This window comes from Vigna angularis, chromosome 7, assembly GCF_016808095.1.
Source record: "Vigna angularis cultivar LongXiaoDou No.4 chromosome 7, ASM1680809v1, whole genome shotgun sequence".
Lineage (NCBI taxonomy): Eukaryota > Viridiplantae > Streptophyta > Magnoliopsida > Fabales > Fabaceae > Vigna > Vigna angularis.
Genome location: NC_068976.1, coordinates 1,173,694 through 1,197,396, shown reverse-complemented (window position 1 = coordinate 1,197,396; position 23,703 = coordinate 1,173,694). Strand labels below are relative to the sequence as shown.

Sequence of the window (23,703 nt, the reverse complement as noted above, 5' to 3'; positions counted from 1 at the left end):
CCAGAGTCTAGACTCATTCTCATGTGCCAATAATAGTTCATTGTCATCGTCCTTTAGCGCCATGCGTGGTGGTGTGTGCATTGTTTTCTCCAATGTCGACCACCTTCGTTGGACTCGTTGTAACCTCCTTTCTATTATCTAGCCTTGTTGCGTTGATTGAGCCTCTTTCCACTTTTTGATTTTTGTTTCTCTCCTTCTTGTTAATGGCTTCTTCTACTACTATCTCTTTTAACCTTTCTTCTTTCACCAATATGTATGACTCATCCATATATACCAATTATAACAATGTGAATTTATCTATTGATAAGTTAGATGACACTAATTATTCGACTTGGACATCAAACGTTAAACTTTGGCTTAAGCATCAAGGGTATGTTAATCATATTACTCAAAACGTGATGGCTATTGATTCTACTACGATTACTCATTGGTTGAAAATTGATGTTGTTCCTAAGAAAGATTTTTTTGAAATTGAAAGACATGCCAAATTATTATACACCAATGATACTCAACGTATTTATGGTGTTTGTCATGATCTTTTTCAATATTTTTGCTCCTCGACATCATAACTCTATAGTTGATTATATGGATAAAATTTGTGCTCTTTTTCATGAATTTAATGAGTTATTGCCTTTTGCCTCTATTCCTGCCCAAGAAATAAAGAAACAGTCAAAGTTCCTTGTGATATTGGCATTGCACAACCTTTCTGATAAATATTCCCTTATCCGTGATCAAATTTTGGGTTCACATGTTGTGCCCACTTTAACTTCTACTTCTTCCATCCTTATGTGTATATCTAGTAAACCCATGAATGATACACCTGTTTCTATTAGTAATTCCTCTACGTTAACATCTCAATGTGATGATCATCACTCTTGCAAGCTAAGAAAAAGATGTCATTAATGTGACCATTATGGCAGGCTAGGCGACAAGATTGATAAGTGTTATGAGTTACATGATTGTCCTTCTAGATCTTTTGTTGTTGTCCAAATTACTCCTCCCTCATAATCACCTACTAAGGATCCTCCTTCATCCAATCTTATCAACAACTCTATTACTTTTAGTAAATTTCTCAAATGGTATAAGAATCAACAACCTTCTAGTTTCACTACATCTATAACATACACATGTACATATTTTTTTGGACTGACTCCATTTTCTTCTCTTTGTCCTTGGGTTCTTGACTTTGGCGCCATAAATCACATTACAAGTTACAAATCTTTGTTTTCCTCTTTATCCTCTCCAAATCCTTTACCTTTTGTTACAATGGCTGATGGATCTAGAATTTTAGCTCATGGTATTGGGACTGTTATACTTTTTCCTTTTCTATCCATTAATAGTGTTATTTATATCCTTGGGTTTCCTTTTAACTTATTATTCATTAGTCTTCTAACTTGTTCTTTTGATTGTGTTATTTCTTTTAACAAAGATTTTGTTTGTTTACGGGACTAGACTTTGAGACACATGATTGGCACTAGATGTGAGTCTCATGATCTTTATCATATTCGTCATTCTACACATGCTGGAGCGGTAATAGAGTCTCTCTTTCCCTTCTTCTTGCAACTGCATGGTATTCTCCATCCAACTTCATGTGCTTATACACCTTAACCAAATGGGATTGCTGAGCATAAAAATAGACATCTTATTGAAATAACTCGTACTTTTTTAATTCATAGTAACTTAGATATTTCTTGGGTTGGCACAATCTAATGATGGTATTGTTATATCTCAAAAAAAGTATGTTATTTTGGAGGAAACTGTGTTGATGAATTCAAAATTTCTTGACATACCCATTGATCCTAATACTCAACTTTTACCGAAATAGGAGGAGTTGATGTTAAACCTCGAGTAGTATAGAAGACTAGTTGAAAAATAGAATTATTTTATAGTTACTCGTTCTGACATTTCCTTTGCAATTTGTGATAAGCCACTTACTTAATTCCCCTCTGAAGATCATTGGAACAAAATTATCTGTATATTAAACTATATTAAAGGATCTCTTGGAAAAATAATGAATAAAGTGTTGTGACAAGATCTAATGTAGAAGCAAAGAATATAGTTATGGCCTCAGTCACTTGTGAGCTTGTTTGTCTTAAGCAACTGCTCAAAGAGTTACAATTTAGAGATTTTACTCAAATGATGCTTTTATGTTAAAATCTTGTCATTTTTCGTATTAGTTCTAATATTGTCTTTTATGAGAGGACCAAACACATTGAGATTGATAGTCATTCCATTCGAGGAAAAATTATATTTGGAGACATCAAGACTGAGTTCATTAATTCAAGTGATCAATTAACATATATTTTCACTAAAATTTTATGAGGCCAAGAAATAATTATATTTGTAACAAGCTTGATACATACTATTTGTATCCACCAACTTATGGAAGTGTTAGACATATTATATTATTAAATATCTTATCTATATCTTTTATCTTTAGTTAATTTGTTATTAGTCTCTATTAATATTTTGGACTTAATTCATATTTTTTCTATTATATATATTCTTTTCTATTTTTCTATTATATATATTCTTTTCTATTAATCTTAATCAAAGTATTATTTTTAAATATATTGAACAATTTGAATATAATTCTAGTTTTTATTTTTATAAAGTTACATTTCATTATACAAACATAATTTAAAAAAAAATAAAAGTAAAAGTTAATAATAGTTGTAATTATAATTTTAATAACAATAAAAATAAAATGAATAAAAAATTATTATTATAATTAATAATCCAATATTAATAAGAAAATGTTATTAATAACCATTACAACAATAATAATGTTGATCATTTTTATTATAATTTTAATATGATTCTATAAATTGTGAATTTTTAATTTTATATACAATAATGTAATTTTATAATAACTCTAATAATAAAATTTAATTATTGATATACTTATAATGTTAATATTATAGAATTTTTTATCTAAGAAAAAGGTAATTATAATTGATTCCTACTCATGAACACAATTTTAACTTTAATAATCCCTTTTAATTTTAATTTAATTTTTCCTCTTTTAATTCTTTTGTAATTTTAAATAAAAATTTCAATTTAATTTTAACATAATTTTCACTATGTATATTTAAATTTATATCACATTTATTTTTAAGATAAAATGAAATAATCTAATTTTATTTAGTAACATAACTTTAATTTATCATAATTATCACATTATGTACAAATTTTCATCTTAAATACACTTAAAGGAGATAATATTTTACTTAATTCATATAAAATGAAAAAAAGACTTATATATAATTATTTATTTATTAATATATTCCAAAAAGTTTGATTTAAACATATTTATAAAAATTGAAATCAATGTCGAAGACAAACGTGGGTTTCAAAAAGGTTTAATCATTTAGAACATCCCTATTTCTATAGGATTTTCTCAATTAAGTCCTCGTATTATAAAATCTCTCAATTAAGTTCCTGAATGTAAAAAATTAGATCAATTAAGTGTTTGTCGTTAATTTGAGTAGACGACGTTAAAATTGAGTATGCGTGGCACGGTGACATTACTGACATGACAGTGTATGGTCAACTGACGTGGCAATGTATGGTCATTTGAATTAAAATTGATTTACAAATTAAATTTTATTGAAATAAAATGATTCAAAACGCAAAGTTTAAGTAAAAAACAGTTAACAAATAAAAACGTTGTGTTTTAATTGAGTGAAGAACTGGGGGAATTTGGAAAATTAAAAGGAATTTGAATAAAACCTTAAATTGGACTGAAATCCCAGAAATGAAACGTGTGCCTGAGGAGAGCAAGAACGAAAGAAGCTTTCACATCTCCACCAGCGAGAACGAAAGAAGCTTTCACATCTCCACCAGCGAGAACGAAAGGAAGTCGCTCCTCCATGGAAGCACCGGAGAAGAAAGAAAGCAACCAGAAAAAGGAATTTCATGGAGCACCACTTATGAACGCTGAAGAGCATGACGGTTTGAATTTGACTGACGTGCTTGATTTTGAAGAGATATTAGTCAGAAAAAAAAATGAAACAAAATATTTAATTTGAATTGTTTGATAGAAAATAACAATTTGAATTTCAAACGTTTAGTTGAATTTGAATTTGAAACGTATAGTTGTCCATCACAATTAATTTGGCAAGTTGGTGAGGGGACAAACGCATGTACAAATGGTTTTTGCAGCGTGAACGCGATACCAGATCTGCGAGTGAAAGGGTTTTGCCATTGCCTGCATCTGCACGAGCTGAACCTGGGAAAAGTAGAAGCTTCTTGATGTGGGTCTCCCACGCATAGAAGAAGGAACCCTAGAAAATTGAGAATTTTCTTAGGGTTCAAAAAAAAAAGGTGCCATTTCTCAAATTTAGGGTTTCAAATGGATTATAATTATGATAAAAACCAAGAATGGTGGCAAAAACCATATGAGATACAAAGATAACTAATTTAGGGTTCTCTGCAAATTTTAAATTAGGGTTCTAAAAGGATTCTGATTTAGAAAAGGTGTAATCATTTGTTAATTGTTTTTTATTTAAACTGTGTTTTGAATCATTTTATTTCAATAAAATTTAATTTGTAAATCAAACAAATTCAACTCTGTAAACAGTACACTACCACCTCAGTATTGTCATCCTGCCACGTACGCTTAATTTTAACGCCGTCTACCCAAATTAACGGTAAACTCTTAATTGATCTAATTTTTCACATTCAGAAACTTAATTTAGAGATTTTACCCTACAAGGACCTAATTGAAAAAACTCCACAAAAATAAAGATATTCTAAATGATTAAACGTTTCAAAAATAATGTAATCCTCACCTGTCACATTAAATTCCGTACTGATATCATTCAATTCCAGAATTCTCGTGAACAATGGCAACGTCGTACCACTGACAGCAAGCAAGAGTTTTTGCACCACGGACAAAATTTCAATTCATTATGAAAAAAAAGTTACTTTTACAGTCATGATAAATTTACATCATTTGTAATAATATAACGATGGAAAACAGATATTTTGAATTTAAAATTAAAAAGTAATATTAATATAATTAAAATGTTATTATTTTAAAGTGTCACTTTATGGTACCACTCTTCCATCATAAATTCAGTAGTACAGAGGAAGATATGACCATTCTCCTTTCAACGTTGTTCTGAAACAAATAGTGTAAGAAATGAGTTCCCCCGACGCAAAAGAGAAACAGCACGCCGTGTGTGTCCCATTCCCAGCACAAGGCCACATAAACCCAATGCTGAAACTAGCAAAACTCCTTCACTTCAATGGCTTTTACATCACCTTTGTCAACACCCACTATAACCACAAACGCCTTCTCAAAAGCCGAGGCCTGAACTCCCTCAACGGGCTTCCCTCGTTCCGCTTCGAAACCATCCCCGACGGGCTTCCCGAGCCCGAAGTTGAAGGCACACACCACGTGCCTTCGCTGTGCGACTCAACCAGCACCACTTGCTTGCCTCACTTCAGAAACCTCCTTTCCAAACTGAACAACGAATCCGGTGTCCCCGCCGTCTCTTGCATCATTTCTGACGGCGTCATGAGCTTCACTCTGGATGCTTCTCAGGAATTAGGTCTGCCAAACGTGTTGTTTTGGACCAGTAGCGCATGCGGGTTCATGTGCTACGTACATTACCATCAACTTATTCAACGGGGAATTGTGCCATTCAAAGGTTAGTCATCTATGGTAAAGTTAATGTAAAGCTGCTTAACATTATTGGTGAAAGTTTGCCTGCTTTAGAAAGAAGATTTTTTTCATTCAATAATTATGTGTGATATAGATAAAATTTTTACATTTGACATTATTTTTATTTTTTTATAAATAATACAAAAATTCACTGATATTTTATTTTTGTACATTGTACCGTTTTTGTTTTGACAGAACTTATTGGGATTCGTATTCATATTTTATATTTAAATATTTTAATCAACACATACTTTTTTTACATTTTATATAATATTTTCCTTTTTATTTTATTTTATTTTTTAAAAAATATATAAAAGTTTCCTTTTATTTTTATAATAATTTTAATTTTGTAATAAGGTTCGAATGTAAATGTGTATCACGATTATTAATGTTTCTACTTCTCTAACTCCAATTATTTGGAGATGACATTTAATTGGGTAAGGTAGAAGAAGAGAGAGATATAGTAAACCAGAAATAATAAGCGTGACAAACGATATCATTACAAAAAGTTAAAAGAAAAATAAAATGTAAGATTTCTGAAGTTAATTACATTTATTGGAAGCTTTAAGCAGGGAGTAAGGTTGTTGACTTTAATGGAACTTATGAGTTTAATCGTGTGATTTTTGTATTTGACATGCAGATGCGAGTGATCTCACAAACGGATATCTGGATACTACAATCGATTGGGTGGCAGGCATTAAAGAGATTCGATTGAAGGATATTCCGTCCTTCATTAGAACAACAGATCCAGAAGATATTATGCTTAATTTCGCTCGTGACGAGTGCATAAGAGCTGAAAAAGCTTCTGCAATAATTTTGAACACGTTTGATGCCTTAGAGCACGATGTTTTGGAAGCATTCTCATCCATTCTGCCTCCTGTGTATTCCATTGGTCCCTTAAGTTTTCTGTTAAACAATGTCACTGATAAGAGGTTGAACGCAATAGGGTCCAACCTATGGAGGGAGGAACCAGGGTGTCTGGAATGGCTTGATACTAAAGAAGCCAACACAGTGGTTTATGTGAACTTTGGAAGCGTGACAGTTATGACAAATGAGCAAATGATTGAGTTTGCATGGGGACTGGCAAACAGCAAAAAAAGCTTTGTGTGGGTTATAAGACCAGATCTTGTGGTTGGTGAAAGAGCTGTTCTACCTCAAGAGTTTGTGACACAAACTAAGAACAGAGGCATGTTATCTGGTTGGTGTCCCCAAGAGCAAGTGTTGGGTCACCCAGCAATTGGAGTGTTCTTGACTCATAGCGGTTGGAACTCAACGTTGGAAAGTTTGTGTGCAGGTGTTCCAATGATATGTTGGCCTTTCTTTGCGGAGCAACAAACAAATTGTAGGTTTTGTTGCAAGGAATGGGGGATTGGGGTGGAGATTGAAGATGTTGAGAGGGACCACATTGAGAGGCTTGTCAGGGCGATGATGGACGGTGAAAAGGGTAAAGACATGAAAAGGAAAGCTGTAAATTGGAAAATATTGGCCGAAAAGGCTGCTTCTGGCCCCACTGGTTCTTCGTTTGTCCAGTTTCAGAAATTGATCCGTGAAGTTCTTAAGGGCAGAAATGGTATGACAATTATTTAGAAAAAGGTGATGATGGGGAAATATGTATCGATTATGAAAATGAATTCCTTATGTTTAGGTTTCCATTTGGGTGATGATGGGTGATATGTCCCTCTAAAATTTCGTTTATTTGTTTCCAAATAAAGCCAGTTTGAGTATATTAGCGCATTCCAACTTCAACTTTATATTTGTTTCAACGAACATGAATTTTTTACTTATGTGATATTATCTTTATTTATCTTTTCCTTTTCTTTTTGTTTAAAAATATAAAATTTTATTTTTTTTATAACTGTTTTATCTCTTATGATATATATCAAATAAAAGTAATTATATATTATTTATTATTTTCTAGTTTACCTTAATTTTAATTTTGTGTGTGTATTTTTACCTGTTAAAATAATAATTTGATGTCGGTTTAACATTAAAAACACTAAAGCGCTTCTAGAAAACATTGTGACATTCACCAAACTTTTTAAGTGCACCCACCATTCAATATGAAACTCATGCATAATTGTTATGTTTTTAATATATACAAGCCTGTCTAATCCTACCTGCACCACCCTACAAAATGTATTTGAAATTGAATATGTGAGGACTTTATTTTATTTATTACTTGCAAATATTGGTTGGAGGGGAATATAGGCCCCAGAGAAGTTATCTCCATTCCAGAAGATCCATGATTTCCACGAGTACCATGTAAATTTTTACCTTGAATGGGTACTAGATTCCAATATTTTTTTTTCTCTGGTAAACCCATTGCGGAAAGTAATAGTACCAAAATATTTACTGAACGGGATCGTTTTCCTTTTCACAATTTCGGAAATTAATTCTCAAAAGCTGAATTCTAAGCCGATGGCAAAAACAATATATAAGAGTGAAAGTTACTGTGTTTAGAAGACATAATTTAAATTAAACAAAAAATGATATGTCTTTAAATAAGTTCAAAACAATTTATTTTTTATTTATATCACTAGTAAAAAATTAATTTATTATCGCACACATTATGCATCGGTTCACCAGAACCCGAAGCATAATATTGTGCGGTGGCATTTTTGAAATTATAACGACAGTATAGGCCTCGGTTGCAACAGAACCGCAGTCGTATATGCCTTTCGGCCTCGGTTCTAAAAGGAATCGCGGCCTATTCTCCCTGCAAAATTTTGACATTCCCACCAAGTCAGTCCTAAAATAAATTTGGGGAATAGGCCTCAGTTCTGAGGGGAACCGCAGCCTATTGTGCCTGCAAAATTATGACATTCCCACTAAGTCAGTCCTGAAATAAATTTGCAAGGGAATAAGCCTCGGTTCTGAGGGGAACCGCAGCCTATTGTGCCTGTAAAATTCTGACATTCCCACCAAGTCAGTCCTGAAATAAACTTGGAGTCAGACCGTCGGGGAATAGGCCTCGGGTATGGGGAACCGCGGCATATTGTCCCTTCAAAATTCTAACATTCCCCCAAAGGCAGTCCTGAAATAAATATGGAGTCAGACCGTCAGGGAATTGGCCTCGGTTCTTAGGGGACCCGCGGCCTATTCCCTGATCTGAACAAATTTTAAATGTTTAAGCGAATAGACCTCGGTTAGGCGGGGAACCGTGGCATAAAGGTTGAAAAAAATTTCAAAATTGCCATTTCAAATCAATTTTAATTTTTTTAGGAGAATAGGCCTTGGTTATGTTGGCAACCGAGGCCGTATCCCCTTTATTACCGTGGTTTTCTAATGAACCGTAATAGTAACATTTGATTAGGTTAAAAAAATATTACAAAGAGTGAACAATTTCGTCTTCCTCGAACATGAACAATTTTCTTCTCCAGTGATTTTCTCTACAACTTCTTCTTGTCGCCACGATCTTTCTCCCTTCTTCCTTACCCCACCGTTGCGCCGTCGTCGTGACTATAGAATGACTTCCTTCCTCATTTTTCATCACCTACGTTTGTATCCGATCAAATTTGGCTTTGGTCGCCCTGAGTTTTTTCGTTTTTTTTTTAGTTTTTGGGTTGGTTTGATACGTTTTTTTATTGATTCGGATTATCAAACTTACGTTTTGTTGTATTTTTTTGTAGGTATTGCGTTTTTTCTTTTAAATTTGTTTCGTTTCAGACCGCGGGTTGTTCCATCTTCTCCATTATTGTGTGGTTTTCACGCTCCCAGGTTCGTATTATTCTGTTTATTAATTTTCATTTTGTTAATTTTTAATTTTTTGTAGATTGAATATGAATAATTATGTATGATTGAATGTTTGAATTGATAATTTGAATGTTTTTTAATTGTTTGATTCTATGATTGTATGATTGTATTATTATGTTTATTAATTTTTATTTTGTTAATGAATTTTTAATTTTTTGTATGTTGAATATGAATAATTATGTATGATTGAATTGATAATTTGAATGTTTAATATTTGGTTGATTGTATGATTGAATTGATTGTATGTTGAATATATTGTAGGTTTAATAGGTTCGGAGGTCCCTATATTTGTGAGTTCATTTCAATTGGGTCCTCCAATTTTGAAAGTGATCAATTTGGTCCCTAATTTAACAAAATTGAGTCAATAATACCCTTTCCGTTAAATGCAATGGACGACATTAACTTTTTAAACATGTGGTATGTTGAAGCATCCTTCAAATAAAACTGTGCAACCTGCAAATAAAAGGATGCCTCAACATGCCACATGTTTAAAAAGTTAACGTCGTCCATTACATTTAACGGAAAGGGTATTATTGACTCAATTTTGTTAAATTAGGGACCAAATTGATCACTTTCAAAATTGGAGGACCCAATTGAAACGAACCCACAAATATAAGGACCTCCGAACCTATTAAACCTATATTGTATAATTGTATGATTGTAATTTTGTAGAATATTTACGTATGGATCGAAAGTGGATTAATTTACCACGCATTAGTGCTGAGTACGAGAGATGGGTAGAGGAATTTATACAATTTGTGCAACGTAATAAGGGTAGAATTGATTATAACTGAAGTTTAGATGTCCTTGTGTGAACTATTTGAATGCGAGAAAATTGAACGCAACCCAAATTAGAGAACATCTTATCTGTAGATGCTATACAACATGGATATGGCACGACGAAGAAATGCAATTTTCGACTGACTCCCAAACTGAAAATGTTATTGATTCCATCATGGAAGAAGATCGACCGGATGAAGACAAATTAGAGGACATGGTCCGCGATGTTGGCGCAGAAAATTTTGCCAAAGCTCATGTGTATGAGACGATGTCGACTGATGCGGAAACACCTTTGTATGTTGGTTCAACTAAGTTCACACGTTTGTCAGCGGTGTTAAGGCTCATGAATTTGAAGGCAACTAATGGATGGACTGATAAGAGTTTCACAGAATCCTTGACGTTGTTGAATGAAATGTTGCTAGATGGAAATACACTACCCACTCGTAATTATGATGCGAAGAAAATTCTTTATCCAATGGGTATGGAGTATAAAAGGATACATGCTTGTCCCAATGACTACATTTTATATAGGAAATAGTTTGAATTTTTGACAAAGTGTCCAAAATGTGGGTTACCACGATACAAGTCAAAAAAAATAGTGAAGATAATGGTCAGATAGAAAAAAATGGATCTGCTTTGAAAGTTGTTTGGTACCTTTCAATTGTGCCCAGACTTAAGCATTTTTTTGGGAATCCAAAAGATGTTAAAAACCTTAGATGGCATGCAGATTAGAGAAAAATTGATGGGCTGCTTCATCATCCAGGTGATTCAAAGCAATGGAAAAATATTGATCAACAATTCCTCCAATTTGGTAAAGAGTGTAGAAATCTTAGGCTTGGTTTAGCCATTGATGGAATGAACCCATTTGGTAATCTAAGTACCAATCCAGTTGTTGGCCAGTTATATTGATAATTTACAACTTATCTCCTGCATTGTGCATGAAGAGGAAGTACATGATGTTGTCTATGATGATATCTGGTCCAAAGCAGCCTAGAAATGACATAAATGTTTATCTAAGTCTACTAGTTGAAGACTTGAAGTTGTTGTGGGTGGATGGGGTTGAAATATTTGATGCATTCGCTTTTGAAACTTTTGTGATGCGTGCAATGTTATTTTGCACCATTAATGACTTTCCAGCTTATGGTAATTTGTCAGGATACAGTGTCAAGGATCATAAAGCATGTCCTATATGTGAAGAAAACACTGCAACTCATCAATTGAAACATCGAAGAAAGATTGTGTATCTACGTCATCAGAGATTTGTAAAATGTAATCATCAATATCGAAGGTTAAAAAGAGCATTCAATGGTTATCAAGAGAGGAACGAAGCACCAAATCCACTTACTGGCCTTCAAATTCTTGAAAAAGTTAATAAAATACATCATGTATTTGGGAAAACTTCCAAGAAGTCATCTGTAACGACTCCTTGGAAGAAGAAATCAATATTCTTTTATCTTCCATACTGGTCAAATTTAGATGTTAGACATTGCATAGATGTGATGCATGTAGAGAAGAATGTGTGTGATAGCTTGATTGGTACACTACTCAACATTCAGGGAAAGACAAAAGATGGAGTGAATGCTCGTTTGGATTTGGTTGACACGAATATCCGAGAAGAGTTGACACCTAGGGAGATTAGTAAACGTACTTATTTGCCCCCTGCATGTTACACAATGTCTAGACAAGAGAAGATAAATTTTTGCCTTTGTTTAAAGATTATCAAAATAGCACAAGGATACTCTTCAAATATGAAGAGTTTAGTGTCGATGTAGGACTTAAAGCTTATTGGCATGAAGTCTCACGATTGCCACGTCTTAATGCTACAATTGTTACCGGTGGCTATTCGTGGAATTTTGCCCAAAAATGTGAGGCAGACCATAAACAGGTTGTGTTCATTTTTCTCATCAATTTGTAGTAAAACCATCGATCCTACAAAGTTAGATGAACTTTAAGGCGAGATTGTTATCATCTTGTAACAACTAGAGATGTTTTTCCCTCCATCTTTTTCTGACATCATGGTACATTTACTTGTTCATTTGGTTAGAAAAATCAAGTTGAGCGGACCGGTATACTTAAGATGGATGTATCTTATTGAGCGTTATATGAAGATTTTGAAAGGGTACGAAGACAATATGATTAATATTCATATTGCTGACAACCATTCATTTCAAACTACGACAAATTTGGATGATCAACCTCTAGTTGACGATGTACATGCAATTCGGTCAGATCATAATGAGGGAATATACATATGATGAATCCATATCTTTATGTATGAATTTCAAATTTGTGTATAACTTTTTTTATTAATATTACATAAGTCTTTTATTAATATTTCCTATGACTACTATTACATGTTTTGTTAAATTATATGATATTACATAAGTGTTTTATTAATATTACATGTTATTTATTTTGACAGATATGTGGCTGACCATCCACATTCATCAGGGAATGAGGCTCCCCATCCAAACCTACTAGAAGACCCACCAAAATGAAACAACTTTTGGTTAGAAAAAATAGTGGTGAAAGAACACTCGTGAATGTTAATATGATCACGGGTGTGGCATCTAGCCCAAATGCAGATGACTTCCGATCATACCTTGGAGTAGTGGCGCGTGATAGGATTAATATTCTTATTCCATCTTTTGACCATGTGTCCGAGGTTGATCGAAACATTATATGGAACGATATATTGGTAAGTTAATTAATATCATTTGAATTACAATTTGTTTATATTGATAATTTTGTACTGATACAACTTTATTATGTTTATTTCAAATGATATTTGACATTCCAAATGTCACAACACTTAAAAATAAGTGTTTATCAACTGTTGCTGAAAACTTCCGGGGTTTTAAGAGTAAGTTGACCTCGAGATATATATTTGGAAGCAAAAAAAATAAGTCTCCATGTCAAACATATAAGGCCATTGATGAGGAGACTTGGCGCCTCTTTGTACAGAGTCGGACATTAGAGAAATGACAGGTTAGTATAGTTGATATTATTCAATTCCTCATGAACAAATATATATCATATGAACTAATTAATTAAACATATGTGACAGGCAAAAAGAAGCAAAGCACAAGGAATAAGTGCTCAAAATAAAAACCCTCACCTATTATCTCGTGGTGGGTATAGGAAGCTTGAGGAGAAAATCCTCAAGCAAAAGGTAGAAGCTAGACCATCATCTGAGGGTGGTAGCCCCCAGCCTCCTTCTCGACCTTCTCAGCATGAGAAATGGAAGTTGGCTCGTTTAAGATCATCGGGTGCCTACTCTTCTGACACTGCATGGGAAATATCTTAAAGAATTGTAAGTTATCACTGTTCCTTTGAACTTTTTTAAGAATAATGGTGTTTTGTTATGTTATAGGACTCCTTGGTTGAGTAGAGCTCCCAAGGTCAATTCACTCCAGAGGGTCGTCAAGATATTCTTACTACTACAATTGGACAACCTGAGCACTCTGTACGTGTGTGTGCTGCTGGAACTGGAGTAGGCATTCGAGATTATTTTGGGACTTCTTCTCGTCAGACTTCATATGCATACAACGAAGCACAAGAATAAAGGTTGACACAAGAGATCACAAAAAAGCTTCGAGCGAACCTTAGGGAGGAGCTTAGGACGAAGCTTAGGATAGAGCTTAAGGAGGAATTGTATAATGAGGTCACTACAGAAGTGACTGACAGAGTTATGCGCCAGTTCCAGCAATAGTTTGAGAGTTATGGCATGCGCCCGATGCCATCTCCTGTACAGGAACAAGAACATGTTGTGCCTCCCACAGGTAAAACTAATAAACATTTATGTTCAATAATTTCTATGTTTAGTATAATCTAACATTTACTCTAACAGGGAGAAGCGGGAAAGGAAGTTTTTCAGCACCAGCCGTCCTAGGGGATGACATGGACGATGCTAGTCCATGTCTGTTATTCATTTTAGATGGTACCGGGACGATGCTGGTAGCTCATGGAACAGTGTTTCAGGCAGCAATTGTTGTTCATGGTATGGATCTATCAAAGGATGAGGTGAAGGTCTCAGTAGATGACATTATCATACCAGATGCTTCAGTTCCTCTGCCCACAGATGAGATTTTCACTATGGCACAAGCATTCCAGTCTTTTATCGCTTGGCCTAAACACTTGGTTGGTTCGATTTCTGACCCCCCCGGTATGGAATTCTACTTTACACTTCTCAATTCTAAAGTTTACACGTTATTGATGTCAAAAATTATCTTATTTTTCCATGTAACAACAGACGCATGCACAGGAGAAGATTCGTTTATCTGAGGACGATCCTCTTGGTGCATTGTAGCAACTTGCTAACATCATTGGAAATAAGCCTTTGGAGGTTGAATATGATGCTAATGTATTTGGGAGAGGCTCTAAGGTCCCAATATACCTGCATAGCCAAGATGTCAGAGAGCTTGCGTCGGGAACAGAAGAGTTAAATATTACATTAGTTCAGCTATGGATGGTGTAAGTCTATGAGAAATTATTTATATAAAATTGATTTATATATCAAGTATACTTATATCAAAGGTGATTTTTGATTTCAGGTATGTGTTTGGTGTCAGTAACAACTTGGGGTACAATGATGTCAATGAGTTCATTGATCCCCAAGTCATTCACGAAACAAATGATTTTGATGAGATAACAACATATCTCACAATCAGATTTGCAAGCGGGAAGAAGATACTTTGTATTCCTTATATATTTGGGTAAGTGAACTTTGTTAACATAATAAAGTTTCATATGTGATTTTAATATATAATAATTAAGTTATTATCACTAGTGCAGAATTGGCCTTTAACGTCACCCACTAGACGTCGGTCCACCAAAACCCCAACGTAAATAATTGATCGGTGGCCTAAATGTAAATAATTGAGTGTGGAGACGTCCGTTCTGGAGGGGGTCTGACGTCTATAATATTATAGACGTCTGGCCCCCTCTAACGAACGTTCAAATGGCTGACGGGGGGTTAAAGAGTTGATTGCTTCGGCATATTGAACGTTCGTTATGGAGGGGGACGGACGTCTATAATATTGTAGACGTCTGGCCCCATTCAGAATGGACGATCAATAGGCTGACGGGGGGAGTTGAAGAGTTGATTGCTTCAGCCTTCTGAACGTCCGTTCTGGAGGGGGCCGGACGTCTACAATATTATAGACGTCCGCCCATCCAAATAATATTTCCCAAATTAACGTTAAACCTGATTACAATTTTTCTTGTAATCTTAAACGGAGCTTTTATTTTTTAAAAGCGAATAAAATTAGCCAAATTGTCATTAGGATTCCGGGTTGACGATGAACCGTTTAAATTTTTTCTTCTTCGCCTTGGAGTCGTCTTTCCCGGCGTGACAATATGGTGCTTGACCTATGGTGATATCTGGTTGTTCATCGAAGTTTGTAGGATTTCCCATAACGTCGTGGGATTAACCTGTAGATGAGCGACTATTTTCTGTGCCTGTGTTTCTTCACCAATTTCTCCAGCGACTCGTCCCTGTTTAGATTCTTTCTGCTTTAGCCATTCTTGAACTGTGTTGTTGCTTGATGAAGGGAATGAAGAAGGGTCTGTTGTTTTTTCGTGGTGAAGAATTGGGTCTTTAAAGATAGAGAAAGGGTTTATACGCGTCGTAACTACAGCTTTGTCCTTGAACCCGTATTTTCTTTTCACTCGTTTTTGCGTGTTGCTTTGTCACGCACATGAGAATTAAGTTGTTCCTAATTTTTTTTTAAAATATTATTATTTTCACTAGTGGAAAAATATCTTTCTATAACGAACCTATTATAACGTATAAAAATTATCCGTCATACTAGGTTGATCGATGGCATGATGGTAATAAAAATAGGACATATTATAACATAATTTTGTAAATCAGTTATAATATAAAATGCGGTGGCAAACTTGTAAATAAGTGTAAGACATATTATAACGTAGTTTTAAAAATAAGTTATAATATAAAATGTGGTGGTAAACTTGTAAATAAGTTCAAAACCTATTATTGATGTATTATAACGGAGTTTTAGAAATCAGTTATAATATTTCTTCCTCTTTAATTTTTCACATTTCCCTGTCGCTAGATTTCATTTCTAAGTTCACTCTCGGTCTCATTCCTTTCTTCCGCTCTTCGTCTCATCCCTCTCACTCGCATTTCTCGGCATCTACGTCATCAGCCACATCATTTTCAGCGCTTCAGCCACGTCGTGGAACGTATTCCTTTTCTCGTTGTCACGCTTGGAGGTCTCATTTCATTTCCTCTCGCGCATTCGAGAGAGCACTTTCATTTCTCACATCAGAGAGCCTCACTCTCATTTCTCTCAATTTCGGTTTCCTGGCGTCTTCCTTCTCGAGAGACATCTCCTCATCACACATCGTTCATCATCGCGGTAAGTCTTCTTCACTCACAGAATCATCTCTATTTCCTCTATCCTTCATTTTCCACCGAATCATTCGTAGAGCTAAACCCTCTGTATGGGTTTCTTCTCCTTTTCACCATTTTCGTTCGATTCCACCGATTAAAACCTTGTTTTCACCATTAGAAACCTTTTCCACCGATTCAACTTTGATTTACACCGATCAATCGATCCAGAATAGGTTTCCTTCTTCTTCTAGGGTTTCTATCAAGTTTAATCCTCTATTTATTGTTCTTCTTCGAGTTTTTGTCATATTTCCGCTGCGTCTTCTCTCTAGAAGAAGCTTCGAGGATTCGTGTGGCGCCTACAGTCATCTTCTCATAGTCACTCTTCCAACCGTAGTTATAGTTCACATTCTTCTTCTCTGTAACAGTTTTCCCCTCTTTATCCTGTTAGTTTAGTTTTCATATTTATAGAAACTTTAATAAAACTTGTTTGCTTTTATTATCATATTATGTAAAGTAATGAATGCTATTTTCACTCTTTTTATCTTTGTTTTAATTTTTCCATCATTTGCAGACCCCTACTTGAACACTGATGCGGGGACAATGTCTCCTTTCGAGCATGGGGAAGTTTTCGTCTTAGATGATGGTGGAGAGGTAAGCACATGAAACTTTTCTACAACAAGATGATAGTCATTAGATTTTTTATTTCCTTCTAAATTCAATGGAAGGTTGAGGTTGTATTTTATGTTATACTTTCCCCTACTCTTTTCATTTTCTCATTTTACTTCATAAGTGCAAGCTAAAACTTTCTGAGTCGTAGTAAAAGAGGATATCTGCAGTTTGTTTTCCTCTGAAGTTTTAGATTGCCATTTTCATTATTTTTTTTTGTTTGTGGAAGGTTGACCTTGATCTTGGGAACTACGAACATTTTTTGGACATTAAATTAACTCACGACAATAACATCACTATTGGAAAAATGTATCAGGTGAGCCAGATGTTTCTAATTGTTTTGTTTTGGATGTTTATAGTCTGTTATTAAGAAGGAGAGACGAGGAGATTATCTTGGAAAGACCGTACAGGTATGCTTAGTCTTTGATTCTTCTTCCCCTTTGAAGTTATTTGTAATTGTTCTTGGTGCCTTGGTTTTCATTTTTGTTTTTTGCTTTATTTTTAGGTAGTTGCACACATAACAGATGTTATCCAAGAATGGATAGAACAAGTGGCAAAGATACTAGTTGACGGGAAAGAAGGGCCAGCTGATGTTTGTGTCATTGAATTGGGTGGAACTATAGGTAAATAATAGTCAAAGAAAACTTTCAATCAATATTAAGATAGAACTTTTTCAATATTATATTTCTATATCCATTCAATTTTTTCCCATATTTAATTCTAAAGATTATGGGTTAGATGGAAGTTGAAAACTAAAAATTGAAAATGAATTATACTTAGCAAACAGTGGGAGAAAATAATATTAATATTCATATTTTTCGTACTATATTCTAAGGCAACCACCAAGTTTGTTCTCACTTGGTGGAGGGATCGGCTATATTTTAAAGCAACTAATTTAGAATGACTTTTCTTTCATGCAGGGGATATTGAGTCCATGCCTTTTATTGAAGCACTGTATGAACCGTATTTATGCAGTTTAATTTGTTAATTTCATGGTTTTGACGGTTTTCTTTTTTTCTTTTTTCTGTTAAAATTGAATTTCATACTTTTGCATTTGAAGTGGTTTAAGTTCATGCAATATCTAAACCTTTTCCTTTGAGTTTATCCTAAAGTGTTTGGGTCTTCAAACTAATTCCTTTATCATTTATAGTGTTGTAGCATAGCCTAATTTGAAGGAGTCGACTGCAAGGAAAAAATTTATGACAGATGTGATGAAACTGTGAGTGGCAGACATCTCAAATATGCATCATCTAAAGAAAAAGAAAAAACATGTGCATAGATATTTATTTATCTTAATAGTGGCCAATGTGGAGCTTACAACAATTGTTACGTGCCTCAGGTTAGAATTGCAATGGTGGGAAAATACACAGGCCTTTCATATGCATATCTTTCTGTTCTGAAGGTAACTTACTCCTAAATTAGTAACTGAACCCTTCTATTCTTTACATAATAATTTCCTCCTTTTGGATTCTCTACAACTTTTTTTTATTCAATATGCATACTGAAACATAAAGAGGTGATTACTGATCTATCTACTACATTACTTATGTTAGTTGACCTTTTGGTTCTGGTTTTGCTTTTATGCAACCCTCTGACGATTGATTAAAATATATTGCTGCAGGATCTTGAGGCATATAAAGTTGCATGAAATCTTTTAAAGGTATTCCTACTATTTAGACTAAACATATTTATTCCATTTTTAGATCTTTAATATTGATATATATGTTAAAATCTCATATAGTGATATATTATTTATTGGTTTTCTGTAATTGGACTTATTCTGCAGGGCGTTGATGGTGTTCTAGTTCTTGGAGGTTTAGGTGATGGAGGAGTGCAAGGGAAAATTCTTGCGGCTAAGTATGCTCGAGAACATAATGTTCCATTTCTAGGCATTTGCTTGGGGATGCAAATTGTTGTCAATGAGTAGAGATTTGTTCTTGGGTAGACGATGTGAATCAACTACTGCTGAATCATTTAACACAAGTGTATTTGAATCATTTAAATCTGCATAATATAAATGATGTATTAAATATTACACTATTTAATGTTTGAAATGAATTCTATTTTGTTAGTTTCATTAAATTTTTTTATTTGAAGTATATTGATTATAAATTGATTGAATGAGATGATAATACAAGTATATTATTATAATTTTCAAATGTAATAATTAATTTTTTGTTTAGAAAAAACATATATTATAACGTACTAAACAATGTACGTCATGATACATTGATCACATATTATAACGTACAAAAATATGTACGTAATAATATAGCACATATTATAACGTACAAAAACTTCTACGTCTATAAAATTTTCATTTTATAACGGACAAATGAAAATTTGTCATAATAAACTGCGCATATTATGACGGATTTTAGAAACTACGTTATAATATGTTCAACATATTATAACGTAAATTTCTACTACGTTATAAAATGCACAGACTTACTATATCGCCCAGAACTATGTCCCCAGTAACTACGTTATAAAAGATCATTTTTGTACGTTATAAAATGTCATTTTTCCACTAGTGTTAATAGGTCATTTTAATGACCTCTCGCAGCTTTATTTGTCTTGCAGCTTTATTCTCTTTTCACGCAACATTAAATATTGTTAATGGATGCATTGGTGCTTTTATATTCAAATAATGATATAATTATTATTATTATTTTTATTTAGCATATAATATAAAACACGTTTTATAATAAGGATATTATTTGTATGTATATATTTGTTGTTATATGTACAAATAAAATATGAATTATTATTATATATTTGCATATGAAGAATTTTATGTAAATATTTATATATTATTAATGTTTTAGTAGTAATATAATTTTAATAAATTAAAGAGTAGCCACAACATCTTTAATTAATTAAAATTGTATATAAAGTTTTGCTACATGAAAAACATTAGTTGTAAATAATTATATTTAATATGATAAAATCTACCCACAGGAATTTTTTTCATATTTATATGATTAATTAGGATAAAATATTAAATTATATTTCTTAATTTACCCACAAGAATTAAGAAAAAGGAACATAATTTGATAGTTTTATCATTAAGATAATGAGTCTAATTGAGTAAGACTTTAGCCCACAGGCAAGTTTTATGTTAATAAACTCATTGGAAAAGACATGTTTACATTGGTAAACATGACATTTATTTTAGTCTCAAATTATATAATAAGCATGTAACTTTGAATTTGCAGTTTCTCAATCTGTGAATTTTTCTGATATCAAGTGTGGTATTGTCGAGTTGAAAGGAGATAATTGTAAGGTTTGGAAGGAAAGAGTTCTTCTTCATTTAGGCTGGATGGACATTGACTATGCTATTAGAAAACCAGAACCACCGGGTATTACGAATACTAGCACTCCAGATGCCATTGATCTTTATGAAAAATGGGAGAGGTCAAATCGTCTCTCCGTAACGTTCATAAAAACCAACATTTCCGCTGGGATCCGGGGTTCAGTTGACCAATATGAGAATGTCAAAGATTTACTAAGGGCTATTGATGAGCAGTTTACGACATCTGATAAATCTCCATTTGCTTTTGTCTGTTATGAATCTAATTTGACTAGTTTTAATCATAACACGTGGTGGATTGATTCTGGTTCTACAATCCATGTTTCTAATACCTTACAAGGTATGCAAAACCTAAGGAGGTCAGTGGGAAGTGAGCAATATATCTACTCAGGGAGTAAGATGAGCTCACATGTGGAGGCCATTGGAACGTGCAGCTTAGTTTTAAGTAGTGGTTTTGTTTTGCATTTGGAAAAGACATTTTATGTTCCTTGTTTTTCTAAGAATTTGATTTCTGTTTCAAGACTTATACCTTTGGGTTTTTCTTTTAACTTTTCAAATTCTGGTTTTACCTTAATGAATAAATCTAAAGTTGTTGGTTTTGGTGAATTATGTGATGGTCTTTATTCCATTATTTTGCAAAACAATGTCGCTTATGATTCTATGCACGTTACTGCTGGGTTAAAAAGATGTGTTATGAATGAGGATTCTTCTGTTTTATGGCACCGTAGATTGGGACATATCTCCATTGAGAGAATTAAGCGATTAGTAAATGAAGGAGTACTTAATACTTTGGATTTTACTGATTTTGAGATTTGCGTGGATTGCATAAAGGGTAAGCAAACTAACAAGTCCAAAAGAGGTGCTAAGAGGAGTTCAAGTTTACTAGAAATTATTCATACAGATATTTGTTGTCCGGATATGGACGCAAGTAGTTTGAAATACTTCATCACCTTTATAGATGACTACTCACGTTATATGTATCTCTACTTACTTCGTTCTAAGGATGAAGCTTTGGATGCCTTTAAAATTTTTAAGGCTGAAGTTGAGCTACAATGCGGAAAACAAATCAAGATTGTGAGATCAGATAGAGGTGGAGAGTATTATGGTAGATACACGGAGAATGGACAAGCACCTTGCGAAGTTTCTTCAAGAACATGGAATTGTTGCCCAATACACTATGCCTGGTTCTCCAGATCAGAATGGTGTGGCAGAAAGAAGGAACAAAACTTTAATGGACATGGTGAGAAGTATGAGGAGTACTTCAAAACTTCCTCAATCCTTGTGGACTGAAGCACTGAAAACGGTTGTGTATATATTAAATCGAGTTCCAACCAAGGCCGTCCTAAAGACACCGTTTAAGTTATTCAAAGGTTGGAAACCAAGTTTGCTACATATACGCGTTTGAGGATGTCTGTCTAAAGTGAGAATTTATAATCCACAAGAGAGGAAACTAGACCCAAGGACTATTAGTGGGTATTTCATTGGATATGCTGAAAAGTCTAAGGGATATAGATTCTATTGTCCATCGCATAACACTAGGATTATGGAGTCAAGAAATGCAAAATTTCTTGAGAATGACTTGATTAGTGGGAGTGATCAGTTTCCAAACATTGGGAATGAAAGGGATCACTATGAAGCTCAACCCTCTAGCTCAAGTGATAGAATGGTTGTCATTCACACCCCTCAAACACAACTGGGTGTTAGATAAAAAATAATTGAAACTTCACAACTTGCTGAAAATGACCTTACAGATCAAGTTGCTAATGAGGAACAACAAGATGGTGTTGAACAACCTACTGAACAGTTAATTGAGCAACAATTTTCTCAAGAAAATGATGAGGCAACATTAAGAAGATCTACTAGAGTTAAAAGGCCAGCAATTCCTAGTGATTATGTAGTGTATTTGCAAGAAGTTGACTACAATATTGGAGCTGCAAATGATCTTGAAACGTTTTCACAAGCCATGAGTTCTAAAGAATCAGACCTATGGTATGACGCCATGAAAGATGAGATGGATTCTATGGCATCCAACAAAGTCTGGGATATCGTTTAGTTGCCTAATGGTGTAAAATCCATTGGATGTAGATGGGTCTTTAAAAGCAAGAAAGACTCAAAAGGCAACATTGAGAGATATAAGGCAAGACTTGTTGCCAAAGGGTTCACTCAGAGAGAAGGAATTGACTACACGGAGACTTTTTCTCTTGTATCTAAGAAAGATTCCTTCCGAGTAATTATGACATTAGTAGCTCATTTTGATTTTGAGTTACATCAAATGGATGTGAAAACAACATTCCTTAATGATCATCTGGAAGAAGAGGTTTACATGAAACAACCTAGAGGATTCTCTTCTAAAGACAATGAGCACTTAGTTTGCAAGCTTAATAAGTCCATCTATGGATTAAAACAAGCCTCTCGCCAATGGTATCTAAAATTTCATGATGTTATCACTTCATTCGGTTTTAAAGAAAATGTCATGGATCAATGTATATACCAAAAGGTCAGTGGGAGTAAGATTTGTTTCCTTGTATTATATGTGGATGATATTTTGCTTGCAACCAACGATAAGGGTTTGCTATATGAAGTAAAACAATTTCTCTCAAAGAACTTTGACATGAAGGATATGGGAAAGGCATCTTATGTCATTGGCATTAAGATCCATAGGGAAAGATCTCGAGGCATTTTGGGTTTGTCTCAAGAGACCTATATCAACAAAGTTTTAGAGAGGTTTAACATGAAGAATTGTTCACCAAGTGTAGCTCCCATCGTGAAGGGTGATAAACTCAATTTGAATCAATGTCCGAAAAATGATTTTGAGCGGGAACACATGAAGAATATTCCATATGCTTCAGCTATTGAAAGTTGTTAGAAAGTGGATTTTAAGCCTAACTCAACCCCACAAAACCGGCTTGTAAGGTGAGGTTTGCACCTCACTTATATATTATAATTTGGCCTTATCTCTAGTTGATGTGGGACTTCCAACACACTCCCTTCACGCTGAGGTATAGACATCTCGTGCGTGATAGTAGAAATTGGGTGGTCCGATAACGGCCCGATTGTGGGTGGAATAGAAGAATAGAATGCCCACTTAGAACTCGCTAGGATAGGCTCTAACCATGGCTCTGATACCATGTTAGAAAGTGGATTTTAAGCCTAACTCAAACC

At 34.0% G+C, this 23,703-nt stretch overlaps 1 protein-coding gene across 1 annotated transcript; it reads left to right on the top strand.

Moving 5' to 3' along the window:
• The first annotated feature begins 5,125 nt into the window (after window positions 1-5,125).
• Window positions 5,126-7,395, top strand: LOC108337688 (7-deoxyloganetin glucosyltransferase-like). The gene is given in 2 exon segments (NM_001329827.1): window positions 5,126-5,657; window positions 6,312-7,395. Coding segments are annotated over 2 exon segments (1,458 nt in total). The 5' UTR covers window positions 5,126-5,146; the 3' UTR covers window positions 7,259-7,395.
• Window positions 7,396-23,703: the final 16,308 nt, after the last annotated feature.